A 12,809-nucleotide genomic window follows, 5' to 3' on the forward strand; every position below is an offset into this window, starting at 1 on the left:
GAAAATCTAACAAACAAGCAGCAACTGAAGCAGCTGCAGTAAAAGCATCGCTAGAGTGGAAGTACCCAGCACTTGGAGATGGCCTGGGTTCCAGACTTCAGGCAGTCATTACTCTAAATGATTTTCAACAAAATATTGAAAATGATCATTATATTTATGATTGTTAGTTTGTCCAAATACTTTTGGGCCAGTTTCTTTGAGACTTTTTTTTTTTTTGTTTAAATTAGCAGAAGAACATGTTGATCCATTGGTCTCCTAGGGCATGAATTTAATTCCGGTCTCTTCTATTGTAACACACTATCCCATGCTAGGTTTTTGTAGGTTTTTAAGAATCCCTACTCCCAAATATGCTTGCGTTACATTAACTATCTCTACAGCTGCTCTGTTGTGTGCAAAAGTATATCCCAAGCTGGGACTGCACCCTGGTTCAGTTACTGCTTCCCCTTAACCCATACTGTTAGGATGGGGTCCAGACCTCACTCTGCTGTAAAGAAATAAACATATCAAGTTAATAATATGGTAAAAAAAAAAAAAAAGTTAATGTCTGATCATTTTAGGTAGAATGCCTAGAGGGGGCTTGGCGGTCCTGTGGCCTGGAACCCCTGCAGATTTAACTTTTTTTCTCCAGGCATCTGGAGTTTTGTTTTTTCTGTCCTCCCTGGCCATCAGACCTTACTTTTATTCTGTTAATTAGTGTTCCCTAATTTTAATTATTTATTTTGTCTTTTTTCTCTTTCTTCATCATGTAAAGCACTTTGAGCTACATATATATATATATATATATATATATATATATATATATATATATATATATATATATATATATAATATAAAAAATGTTATTATTACAAAATAAGTGTAGCCCATGCTGCTCATGCTAAGTAAAGTTATGCTGTTAAATAAAATACTACAAGCGCCAGCAGTCTTTTAAAAGCACATGATGGGTTGCATTACTTCTAAAATATGAGTGCTACACATTGAGAACTGCTTTTTTTGGGTTGGTAGCAGTTCAGTAAATGTTTCTTCCATATAATTTTATGAAGCACATAGCAGCAGCCAAACCATTCTGTCCTATCTTTCTGCCTTAGAGTATAAAAAGACTAAACCTGCATGAGAACAGTGTTATTTCTCTAGAGAAGAATGATGTGCCTTTTATTAAAATTAAACCTGAGAATAGATTGTGGTGGTGTTTTACTTGCATCAAAGGCAACTGCAGTAACCAGAGAGTGGTCATGATTGTATGTGGAGCATAAATGGGCAGTTTGATATGCCTGGTTCTCAGTCATTTTTAAACTAGTATTCTGTGTTCCTGGCAGTGCAAGTATTTTCCTTAATTTTAGTAGTTTTATTGAACAGCTTCATTTACATCTCAAGCTATTGTATGTTAACTAAATCAATGTATTTTCAAATTTATTACAAACATAAATTGCAGAACTATTGAAAACAAATGCAAAAATAAAATTTTCAAACAGAGTTTACTATTCCTAGATCCACAGACCAATACAGAACTTTGAAGAAAACTTTAAGGTGGAAACAAAATCATACATTGTACTGCAATGTACTCATACTTAAACACTCCCTAACAATGAAGCTTATGTCAACCTTCACTAGATAAAACTGAAGTTTTGTCTCAGTACTGTATGTTCAGAAAGAAGCTATTCTCAACCTCTGCCTCCTATTCACACTGACCCATCTACCCTTGATGGTACACTAAGGCAATGGAAGTTTGGTCACAATTTAGGTCTGATAGCAGGCTGGATTCCCACAAGCATATCTTAAAAACTATAAACAGACCGAGTAAAATAACTCAAACAAATAACTAGACAATACAATCTAAGGTAACAAGACTGTGAGGCTGCTATCCATAGCAACAGACTACCACATTTGAAAAATATTTTAAAAACAGCAAAAACTTTGAGAAATTATTTTTAAAACATTTTCTCAGTCACATTAAACCCGTTGTTCAAATCAGATGTAGATGCAAGGTAGCAAACATTTTTCCAGAAACAATTTAGAAGAAAAAAAATTTAGCTGCTTTTTTTTTTTTTTTTTTAATATATAAAAGTGCTACTTCAAAATTACTAGAAAAAAGGTGCAGTCTTTATTTATACAAAATCTGGATATATAAAAAAAAAATGCATTACTGTCAATACAAGTGCTTAAAATATATTACACTGCCATCTGCATTTTAATAGCAGGGTGAGGATTATAGTCATAAATTTCAAAGTCTTCTGCCCGGAATTCATCAATTTTGTCCACTTGTCGCAAAATCTTTAACTTAGGAAAAGGTCTGGGTTCTCTCTGAAGCTGTAGAAACCAAACCAAAAAAAAAAAAATTAAGAAAACATCTAGAGAAATATCCTTTTTATATACACGTGAAACCTGTGCACTTGCATTTTAACAAGACTTGTTTAACAAATTTATATAGAAAATACCTCCAGTCTTAATGAATGTAACTTTAAAGTTCTGTATGTGCACAAAATCAATTACTACTAAATTATTCAGTATACATATTAGGAAATGCTGCAGCAAACATGGTTATAATTCAAACAAACTTCACCTACCTGTAATTTTAAAGGTTCAATGTGGTTTATGTAGATATGAGCATCTCCCAAAGTGTGCACAAAGTCACCTGTCTGAAAACAATTGAGAATAGTCTGCATTATAAGTGAAGAAGTGGCTAAGGCCTTGGACTTTACACAAGGTCTCTCCATCTGCCAGGTTTCCAGTTGTTAAAAATAAATAAATCTACATGGACCACTATGATGTCATATGTAAATTCTTAAGTAGGCTTGGAGAGTGCCATCAACCAAATAGTTAAAATATTTAAAGAATTTGTATTTTATATTGAAACAGTTCACTGACCATATTAAAGTTCAAATTACCTTAAGTCCTGTAATGTGTGCAATCATATAGGTCAGAAGTGCATAGCTGGCAATGTTGAAGGGAACTCCAAGACCCATATCCCCAGATCTCTGGTACAGTTGACATGACAGTTCACCATTGCACACATAGAACTGGCAAAGTGCATGGCAGGGAGGAAGGGCCATCTGAGGTAAATCTTTTTTAATGAATAAGAAAGTGGGAAAGTAATAAAAAAAAACAAATATGATTTAAGTTCTCTGCAACACAATGCAAGGATATTTATATAGGTAAAATACTTCTACTTCAGTCAGAATCTATTAACAGGAAATGCATTTTCAGTATTTCATAGATATATGCAGTAAAGTAACCCTGTTTAAAGATTTAAAATGCATTTGCTCCAATAAAACTCCTTTCTCTTTGTTTACAAATTTAGAAAAGCAGTGTAGTGTCAAATGTAGAAGCAGGATTTTGTAAGCTTCCCAATCATATAAATTATTTCAAATGGGTTTAGCCATTTAGCAGTGATATGTATGGGCAGTTTAACTAAGCTAGCTATTTTTGCAGCTAGGCAAAATGTCTTTCTGCCAGTTGTATACAGTGCAACTGTACAATAACATTGGGTGATCTTGACAGCCCATTGCGGTTTTCAAATTGTGATTCTACGAACCATAACTGAAACTGTTTACTATCCTGTTTTCACTCAGCAGAAGCAGTGTATTCCATCTTAGTACAAACTTTAAACCATTTTGAAGGAAACAAGAGTTTTCTACAGAGCCTGTGTAATGCAAAAGATTATATGGATCCTCCAGATCCATCCAAACTTTGGGTACTGGGACAGCACTTCACTAGTGCAGGATGTAGAATTTTATATTATGATGGAAATTCCTGTTCTATTTGTATGCAAAAATACATAATATTTTTACAATAAAAACTGTCCATGCATTCTTTGGTTTTGATTTTTAATTAGTTAATGCCACTCTATACTATGTTACTTGTGAGTTGGATTAATTTATTTAGAAAATGTAAATTTCCTCTACATGACATTAGGTGTTCAGAAGTTGAACTTTTGTAGTTGTGGTTACAGTTGATCTCTTGAACCATACATGTACAGAACTGCACCGAGAACTGTGGGAAAAAAGGAAGGTTTTGAAACGTTTCTTACAACCTGTCTAGGTACCTTAATTTTAGGAGAGAAGAACATCAGAATTGCTAATAATGTATTTTTATCAATCCCTTGAACAACAGCTGCTGTATGCTGCCAGTTTACAAAGTATATCAGTCTTGTTGCACAAATTTAACTTTTTCCATTACCAAGCAGCCACAAGTTATTAGATATTATATATTTAATATTATCTGTTTTAAAGTAAAATGTGTTAGAGGGGTTCTGGCTGTCCCAATGAATCACTATCTTTGCATGCTATTCTTAATGGTCTCTAGAAACCCTCTGTGCAGCATCCATTTAAATAACAACCTGTTCCAGTGTATGCATTTACTGATATTTTCCACAAGTGTGTTAAAGCACATACCTTTTGGATTCCAGGCACACATAATGATCCTTCTGTCTTCAGGATTTTTCTTAATAGTGTCGATGACATTTTGTAACTGATCAATTCCTTTTCCTGTATAATCTGGATAATTCATAAAAATATAAAATAAAAAAAGTTACTTTGGTGGTAGATTCAGTATATTGCAAGGTTGCATCTAATGCAGCAAATAGTGGAAAATGTGTAAAAGGAAAAATAAATTTTAATCGGTATTTGAATGAGGGTACTGTGCAGCAAATTTTCCATCTTTAGGAGTTGAAAGGTGTCAAATAGCTTCCATACAATTAGAACTTGCACATATATGTTTTTGTTACCCAGGTATCTCCACTGGTAGCAAGAGACAGGCAGAAAAGAAGGATTAACAAAGATTAAAGGAAAAATGACACTGAATTAACAACAGTGGAGCTTTAGTGTTATTCTACAACAACCATTAAAGTTTGAGTTTTTGGGACGGTTATTGTGCACTGCATTAAAAATCTCATAGAAAAACGTTTTTACCAAAAAAAATAAATAAATAAGATGGATTTTAATGACAAGCATTAGAAACCAACATCTTGCTTTTTGAATAGGAAAAAAATGTTTTTTCAAAGTCATTTGGTGCATTTTACGGTTACAGCTTCCTGTATGTGTTATTGTTAGAACAAACACGAATAAGAGTTTTTATTGCAGTGGCTACAAATGTCTAATACAAATTCAACTTCAGCTCCCTCCACAGTAATAACTAAAAATGGTAGACTACAGATTAATTCGCACGTGTACGATTGTCACTGATGGACATCTTATTCAATATGCACATCTACTGCTCCCTAATGTGTTATGAACAAGTGGAGAACATCTGTCAAAAAACAAATCTGAGATATAAGCAACTGTCTACATTTAGTCTGATTTAAAACCCTAATGCGCCATCACTCAACCACATAAGCATTGCACATTAAGAGCACACCACTGAATTTCTGTTCCTTACAGGTCTTAAGGCTTCTCTTGTGTTGTTACATGAAACACAACTTTCCTCTTGGGTTCAGCAACACCCATCTTGTAATTCCCCTGTAGGATTTATATCAGAGTGAAATACTCTAAAAAGAAAATGGCGAATGAGTTTCTCACCAGGCTACAGTGGAATAAATGTGGTTTTAAGAGATTCAATAATCATTTAAGAAGTGAAGTTGTATTTGGCATACCTGCATGCATGTCTTTGTACTCTGCGCCAAAATGTCGCCACTGAAAGCCATAGACGGGTCCGAGGTCCCCTTCGTCCCTGGTTGTGAAACCACTTTTATCTAAAAACTCCCTGGAGCCATTTGCATCCCATATTTTCACACCCTTCTCTGACAATTCTTTGGAATTTGTTGAACCCTGAAAAGTTTAGAAGGAAAATGGTAATGTGAAATCACTAGCAAAAGCTATATATATGTAATCAAAGTAGTCTAGGTTAATTTTTTTAAGCATTTTTTGTCATATTCTATACACTGGCATCAAATACCAACCACCTTAATGTATAAGAAATTTTAATGTGTCTATTTTGATTTTTATTAGGGTTATTATGTTTAATACCCTTACAATAATAATAATAATAATAATATGAAGCACATGGCTCAATGTTTTAAAGCCTTCAGTTTGTGTAGAGTTTAGGAGGCTGAATACTAACACTTCATACTAAATTCACTTTAAATTTAATAATCATTACCTTGATGAACCACAGCAGTTCTTCGAGTATGCCCTTCCAGAACACCCTCTTGGTTGTCAACAGAGGGAACTGATCTGTATAGAGAAATGACGGTAAAGTTATAGACTTTACTATAGTTACCAAAAGCATGCACTTGCCTACAACTGTCTAAAAAAATGCTCATTCACATTAAGTAACCCGAGATTAATAATTCATTTCCATGGCCGCAGTTAAAAGCATGTTTCAGCATCACTCGAGGAAAAGTAGGAACGAAAATGGAGTTTGGTGACTCGGCCCAGTGTATGCCTCGCACACTCACGAATACTGGCCCAGACTTCAGCCGCCTGTTAGCTTCAAACGCTTATCTTTTGCAGTGTTCTCCCAAGAATTTTTTTCCAGCCGGGTGGCATGAAAAAGTAGCCAGGTGGGGTGGGACGGGGAAATTTGATGGTGGGGAAAATTAAATATGCACTATTTTTATTAGTTAATTATTAATTCTCCAATGCTCAATATGACTTCCTTTTTTAAGGTTTGACACTTGTGCCAGAATTTTTTTTAATTTAAAAAGTATCCAATTCAGGATCCTACAACCCTAACAAAAATTTTAAATAACAATTTTTATGACATAAACCAAGAGGCACAAGTATTGTCGCTGTCTGGAAGTATGGAAAAACCTAATGAACAAAAATTAAAAAATATTCTTCAAAGCCAACTTGCATATGCAGAAGGTGTCTTCAGGTAAATATTTATTCTTCTTTTCTTCCTAGAGGCCCAGTTGTCTGCAGCTTTTCCATAATCAAAGTCCCCAGGATCTGGGCCCTCCAAGGAGTGGTGGCTCCGAGGCTAGGGATCTGCACTGGCAATCGGAAGGTTGCCGGTTTGAATCCCGTAAATGCCAAAAGGGACTCTGCTCTGTTAGGCCCTTGAGAGCAAGGCCCTTAATCTGCAATTGCTGAGCTCTCAGAGTAGTGAGAAAAGAGCTATATACATGCAAAGAATTATTATTATCAGCATGAGATTATTTAACGTGCTTTGATTCATGTGATTTCTCAAACATGTCTTGATCCTTTTACGGGCAGAAAACCCCCTTTCACATTGAGCTGTGCTCACTGGGATCACTAGCTCAATATGAGGTAGTCTGGCTAAATTTGGAAACGACTCTTAGAGCTCTGATGTCTTTGCCATTTTTAGTAAAATCTGTTTTGGACTGAAGTCTTTGTATGATTGACTTCTGATCATTTTTAATGCAACTGTCCATTCTTGCCTGTTACTTTCATATTATAAAATCGAAAGGCCACCATTCTTGGAGTAATGATCGAAAAGAATGCAGTATAGCGGGTCCGCAGCTTCAAAAAAAGAGTCCAGTTTCAATGAGGTAGTTGGGGAGAGTCGTACCTGCACGTGTGTGTTCGATCAATCTCAATTGCTTCATTGGCTTCCTGCAATCTGTCCACCTGAAAGGAGGAGACCACACGAGCTGGGGCCCCGTGAAGAAGCGTGAGCTGTGGCACTCTAGGGGCTAGTTCGCCCCACTGAACTTCCAGGTGGAGTGTGGCGAGCAAGGCAGGTGCCCTCCCTAGGCTTCTGAGGGGCGACCATATGAGTGCGAAGGAAGAAGGGAGCTTGTGGCTGCCGAGTCTCCGCCGGGTACACGAGCAATGGGTGCGACGGGGAGAAAAAGAAGGAGGTGGACTGAGATCAGGAGGAGTTAGACTGCATTTTAACCACGGATTTTTTAATGGATTTACAGTGGGATGCAAAAGTTTGGGCAACCTTGTTAATAGTCATTATTTTCCTGTATAAATTGTTGGTTGTTACGATAAAAAATGTCAGTTAAATATCATATAGGAGACACACACAGTGATATTTGAGAAGTGAAATGAAGTTTATTGGATTTACAGAAAGTGTGCAATAATTGTTCAAACAAAATCAGGCAGGTGCATAAATTTGGGCACTGTTGTCATTTTATTGATTCCAAAACTTTTAGAACTAATTATTGGAACTCAAATTGGCTTGGTAAGCTCAGTGACCCCTGACCTACATACACAGGTGAATCCTATAATGAGAAAGAGTACAGGTGCTGGTCATAAAATTAGAATATCATGACAAAGTTGATTTATTTCAGTAATTCCATTCAAAAAGTGAAACTTGTATATTAGATTCATTCATTACACACAGACTGATGTATTTCAAATGTTTATTTCTTTTAATTTTGATCATTATAAATGACAACTAATGAAAGTCCCAAATTCAGTATCTCGGAAAATTAGAATATCAATTAAGACCAATGCAAAAAAAAGGATTTGTAGAAATGTTGGCCAACTGAAAGGTATGAACATGAAAAGTATGAGCATGCACAGCACTCAATATTTAGTTGGGTCTCCTTTGGCCTGGATTACTGCAGCAATGCGGCGTGGCATGGAGTCGATCAGTCTGTGGCACTGCTCAGGTGTTATGAGAGCCCATGTTGCTCTAATAGTGGCCTTCAGCTCTTCTGAATTGTTGGGTCTGGCGTATTGCATCTTTTTCTTCACAATACCAGTAGATTTTCTATGGGGTTAAGGTCAGGCGAGTTTGCTGGCCAATCAAGAACAGGGATACCATGTTCCTTAAACCAACCAGGTCCTGTTGGAAAATGAAATCTGCATCCCCATAAAGTTCGTCAGCAGCAGGAAGCATGAGGTACTCTAAAACTTCCTGGTAGATGGCTGCGTTGACCTTGGACCTCAGAAAACACAATGGACCAACACCAGCAGATGACATGGCACCCCAAACCATCACTGACACTGGAAACTTTACACTAGACCTCAAGCAACGTGGATTCTGTGCCTCTCCTCTCTTCCTCCAGACTCTGGGACCTTGATTTCCAAAGGAAATGCAAAATTTACTTTCATCAGAGAACATCACTTTGGACCACTCAGCAGCAGTCCAGTCCTTTTTGTCTTTAGCCCAGGTGAGATGCTTCTGACGCTGTCTCTTGTTCAAGAGTGGCTTGACACAAGGAATGAGACAGCTGAAACCCGTGTATTGCATACAGTACGTCTGTGCATGGTGGTTCTTGAAGCACAGACTCCAGCTGCAGTCCACTCTGTGAATCTCCCCCACAGTTTTTAATGGGTTTTGTTTCACAATCCTCTCCAGGGTGAGGTTATCCCTATTGCTTGTACACTTTTTTCTACCACATCTTGTCCTTCCCTTCGCCTCTCTATTAATGTGCTTGGACACAGAGCTCTGTGAACAGCCAGCCTCTTTAGCAATGACCTTTTTTGGTCATCTTTTGGACAACTGTCAAGTCAGCAGTCTTCCCCATGATTGTTTAGCCTTCAGAACTAGACAGAGACCATTCAAAGGCTTTTGCAGGTGTTTTGAGTTAATTAGCTGATTAGAGTGTGGCACCAGGTGTCTTCAATATTGAACCTTTTTACAATATTCTAATTTTCCGAGATACTGAATTTGGGACTTTCAATAGTTGTCAGTTATAATCATCAAAATTAAAGAAATAAACATTTGAAATACATCAGTCTGTGTGTAATGAATGAATCTAATATACAAGTTTCACTTTTTGAATGGAATTACTTAAATAAATCAACTTTGTCATGATATTCTAATTTTATGACCGGCACCTGAGTTAAGGGGGGTCAATTGTAAGTTTCCCTCCTCCTTTAATTTTCTCTGAAGAGTAGCAACATGGGGGTCACAAAACAACTCTCAAATGACCTGAAGACAAAGATTGTTCACCATCATGCTTTAGGGGAAGGATACAGAAAGCTGTCCCAGAGATTTAAGCTGTCTGTTTCCACAGTTAGGAACATATTGAGGAAATGGAAGACCACAGGCTCAGTTCAAGTTAAGGCTCGAAGTGGCAGACCAAGAAAGATTTCGGATAGACAAAAGCGACGAATGGTGAGAACAGTCAGAGTCAACCCACAGACCAGCACCAAAGACCTACAACATCATCTTGCAGCAGACGGAGTCACTGTGCATTGTTCAACCATTCTGCGCACTTTACACAAGGAGAAGCTGTATGCGAGAGTGATGCAGAAGAAGCCTTTTCTCCACCCACAGCACAAACAGAGCCGCTTGAGGTATGCTCAAGCACATTTGGACAAGCCAGCTTCATTTTGGAATAAGGTGCTGTGGACTGATGAAACTAAAATTGAGTTATTTGGGCATAACAAGGGGTGTTATGTATGGAGGAAAAAGAACACAGCATTCTAAGAAAAAAACCTTCTACCTACAGTAAAATATGGTGGTGGTTCCATCATGCTGTGTGGCCAGTGCAGGGACTGGGAATCCTGTCAAAGTTGAGGGATGCATGGATTCCACTCAGTATCAGCAGATTCTGGAGACCAATGTCCAGGAATCAGTGACAAAGCTGAAGCTGCGCCGGGACTGGATCTTTCAACAAGACAACGACCCGAAACACTGCTCAAAATCCACTAAGGCATTCATGCAGAGGAACAAGTACAACGTTCTGGAATGGCCATCTCAGTCCCCAGACCTGAATATAATTGAAAATCTGTGGTGTGAGTTAAAGAGAGCCGTCATCAAACCTGAATGAACTAGAGATGTTTTGTAAAGAGGAATGGTCCAAAATACTTTCAACCACAATCCAGACTGTCATTGGAACCTACAGGAAGCGTTTAGAGGCTGTAATTTCTGCAAAAGGCGGATCTACTAAATATTGATTTCATTTCTTTTTTGTGGTTCCCAAATTTATGCACCTGCCCGATTTTGTTTGAACAATTATTGCACACTTTCTGTAAATCCAATAAACTTCATTTCACTTCTCAAATATCACTGTGTGTGTCTCCTATATGATATATTTAACTGACATTTTTTATCGTAACAAGCAACGATTTACACAGGAAAATAATGACTATTAACAAGGTTGCCCAAACTTTTGCATCCCACTGTATTTATTGATTTTTATTTCCACTTTTTATTGGGTTTTTTATGGATTTATATATGTACTCGGGGCACTTTTTCATGGTCCAGCAAGCTTTCTTTTCGAATTCTTGTGCATGGCACGTTTACCCCAAGGTAACTCCATCCTTGGGGGGCTTTTGTTTGAATATTTCCTGCACAATGAGCACCACATACCATTTTCTTTGACCATTAGCCAATTAAAATATTTAAACCATTGTTTGTTTAAGCCGGATAAACAGTGCTTAGATTTATCAGTTGTCAAAGTGTGTGCGGAAGAGATTTCCCCTGATGGACCAGCCTCTGCAATGTCTTTGTCTGAAATTGCCACATCAGGAGTTGACGCTGCACCTTCATTAGTTTGTGCCGTCTCTTTTCTGAAAAAACTGAGCAGCGTTGTTTTCTGAACACTTTTTTACTCATGTTGGTAAAACGTTTGGAAAAAAAATATTAAAAGTACCTATGAATAAGACTTTTGAGTGGGAAAGTGGAAGCCTGTTGGATATTCAATGCACACGTGCACTACGGCAGGGCAAGATATTAACAAAAAAAGGAATGGCAGATGGGTCACTTTAACAAAACCCTCAGCAATTCAGTGACAAAATATGAGCAAATATAAAAACGGCAGAGGGAGCCACTTTAACAGGAGCCACAGTGAGTGCTACAAGGAATTTTGCACACAGAAGACAGCTAATGTTTAAACAACTGTGTATATATATATATATATATATATATTGCTATGTACTTAATAAGAAGAGAGCAGCTGTACGCTACACAGACTGCACTGCCACTGAGAACAGATACGTCACTTCCTGACGCCCTTTTTCTGATATTTGACAGGCTGGTTCCACTAGACTTTATTTTATCAGTCCTACTCTCGCCTGTCCGCGGCTCTCCCCTCGCAACATGTGATCCTGCGTCTAAAATATTTGCCAACCCGCTCGTTCCTTGCCACCTCTGTGTGCCTGTAGGTCTGTGGCTGTCATCTCGCAATGTCAACCGGGCGCTCAAATTATCCGGGCGCGCTAAAAGACGCTAGGGAGAAACACTGCTTTTGGATTGTGATACCAGAGTACTCGAAGAGCTACCCGAACGTACTCGGCTCATCGAGGCAGTAGCACTAGCAGCTGCGGCATCTTATTATCCCACAAAAATCTATCTCAATGTAATACTAATTGGACGATAATCGTAATAACATTCACGACTAACATGGAATAACGCTATATTAACATTAAACTGATGTACAATCTACTGCATTTTTTTCCCAAAAAAAAAAACACATGTATACGGTATTTGAACGACAAACGTTTCACTATATTTAGAATGTCTCCTTACGGATAAAAAAAAAAACCCGTCATTCTCTGTCTCTCCTAAGCACTCCCGCCACCCCAACAGTCAAACACAACTAGCACCCGTCACTCTGCTGCACTCACCTCTCAGACTGTATCGCGCCTGCATGCCAAATACCGACAGCACTCCAGTGCCAGTGCGATCGCCCTTTTTGGCTCCGTGTTTTACAATGTATTCCACCTGACCGAGATAACCAGGCTCGTCACAGAACATGCCAAAGCTTTCCCTGGGTTGTGGCTGCTGAGCGGCTTTAGGTTGCAAGGGTGCCTCACACGCACTAAGCTCTGAAGTTGCAGGCATGGTAGTGTACATAAAAAAGACGAACTGACGCACGTTACATTAGCCAAAGATGCCTTTCCAGCGTGAACCTCCGCACTTGTCAGAGGCAGCTGTGTGCACTGGCGGGACAAACAAAAACGGCGCCCAAAATATTCAAGCGAGTCAGAAGAGCGGGAAGTGCA

General features: G+C 38.0%; 1 protein-coding gene across 1 annotated transcript; it reads right to left on the bottom strand.

Annotated features, from left to right (window-relative positions):
• Window positions 1–1,458: 1,458 nt before the first annotated feature.
• tyms (thymidylate synthetase) lies at window positions 1,459–12,809 on the bottom strand. The gene is made up of 7 exons (XM_039754862.1): window positions 12,432–12,809; window positions 6,094–6,167; window positions 5,588–5,762; window positions 4,392–4,493; window positions 2,886–3,061; window positions 2,565–2,636; window positions 1,459–2,307 (listed from the first exon to the last, which is right to left on the bottom strand). The coding sequence occupies exons 1-7, from the start codon at window positions 12,658–12,660 to the stop codon at window positions 2,170–2,172; spliced, it is 966 nt and encodes a 321-aa protein (XP_039610796.1). The 5' UTR covers window positions 12,661–12,809; the 3' UTR covers window positions 1,459–2,169.

The sequence above is a fragment of the Polypterus senegalus genome, chromosome 5 (genome assembly GCF_016835505.1).
Source record: "Polypterus senegalus isolate Bchr_013 chromosome 5, ASM1683550v1, whole genome shotgun sequence".
NCBI classification, from domain to species: Eukaryota; Metazoa; Chordata; class Cladistia; order Polypteriformes; family Polypteridae; genus Polypterus; species Polypterus senegalus.

Coding starts and splice junctions, on each gene's coding strand:
- tyms (XM_039754862.1), bottom strand. CDS start 12,660: ATGTACACTACCATGCCTGCAACTTCAGAGCTTAGTGCGTGTGAGGCA. Junction 4,494..5,587: donor GTACAAAGACATGCATGCAG/GTATGCCAAATA, acceptor TGAATTATCCAG/ATTATACAGGAAAAGGAATT. Junction 3,062..4,391: donor GTGTGCCTGGAATCCAAAAG/GTATGTGCTTTA, acceptor TCATTAAAAAAG/ATTTACCTCAGATGGCCCTT.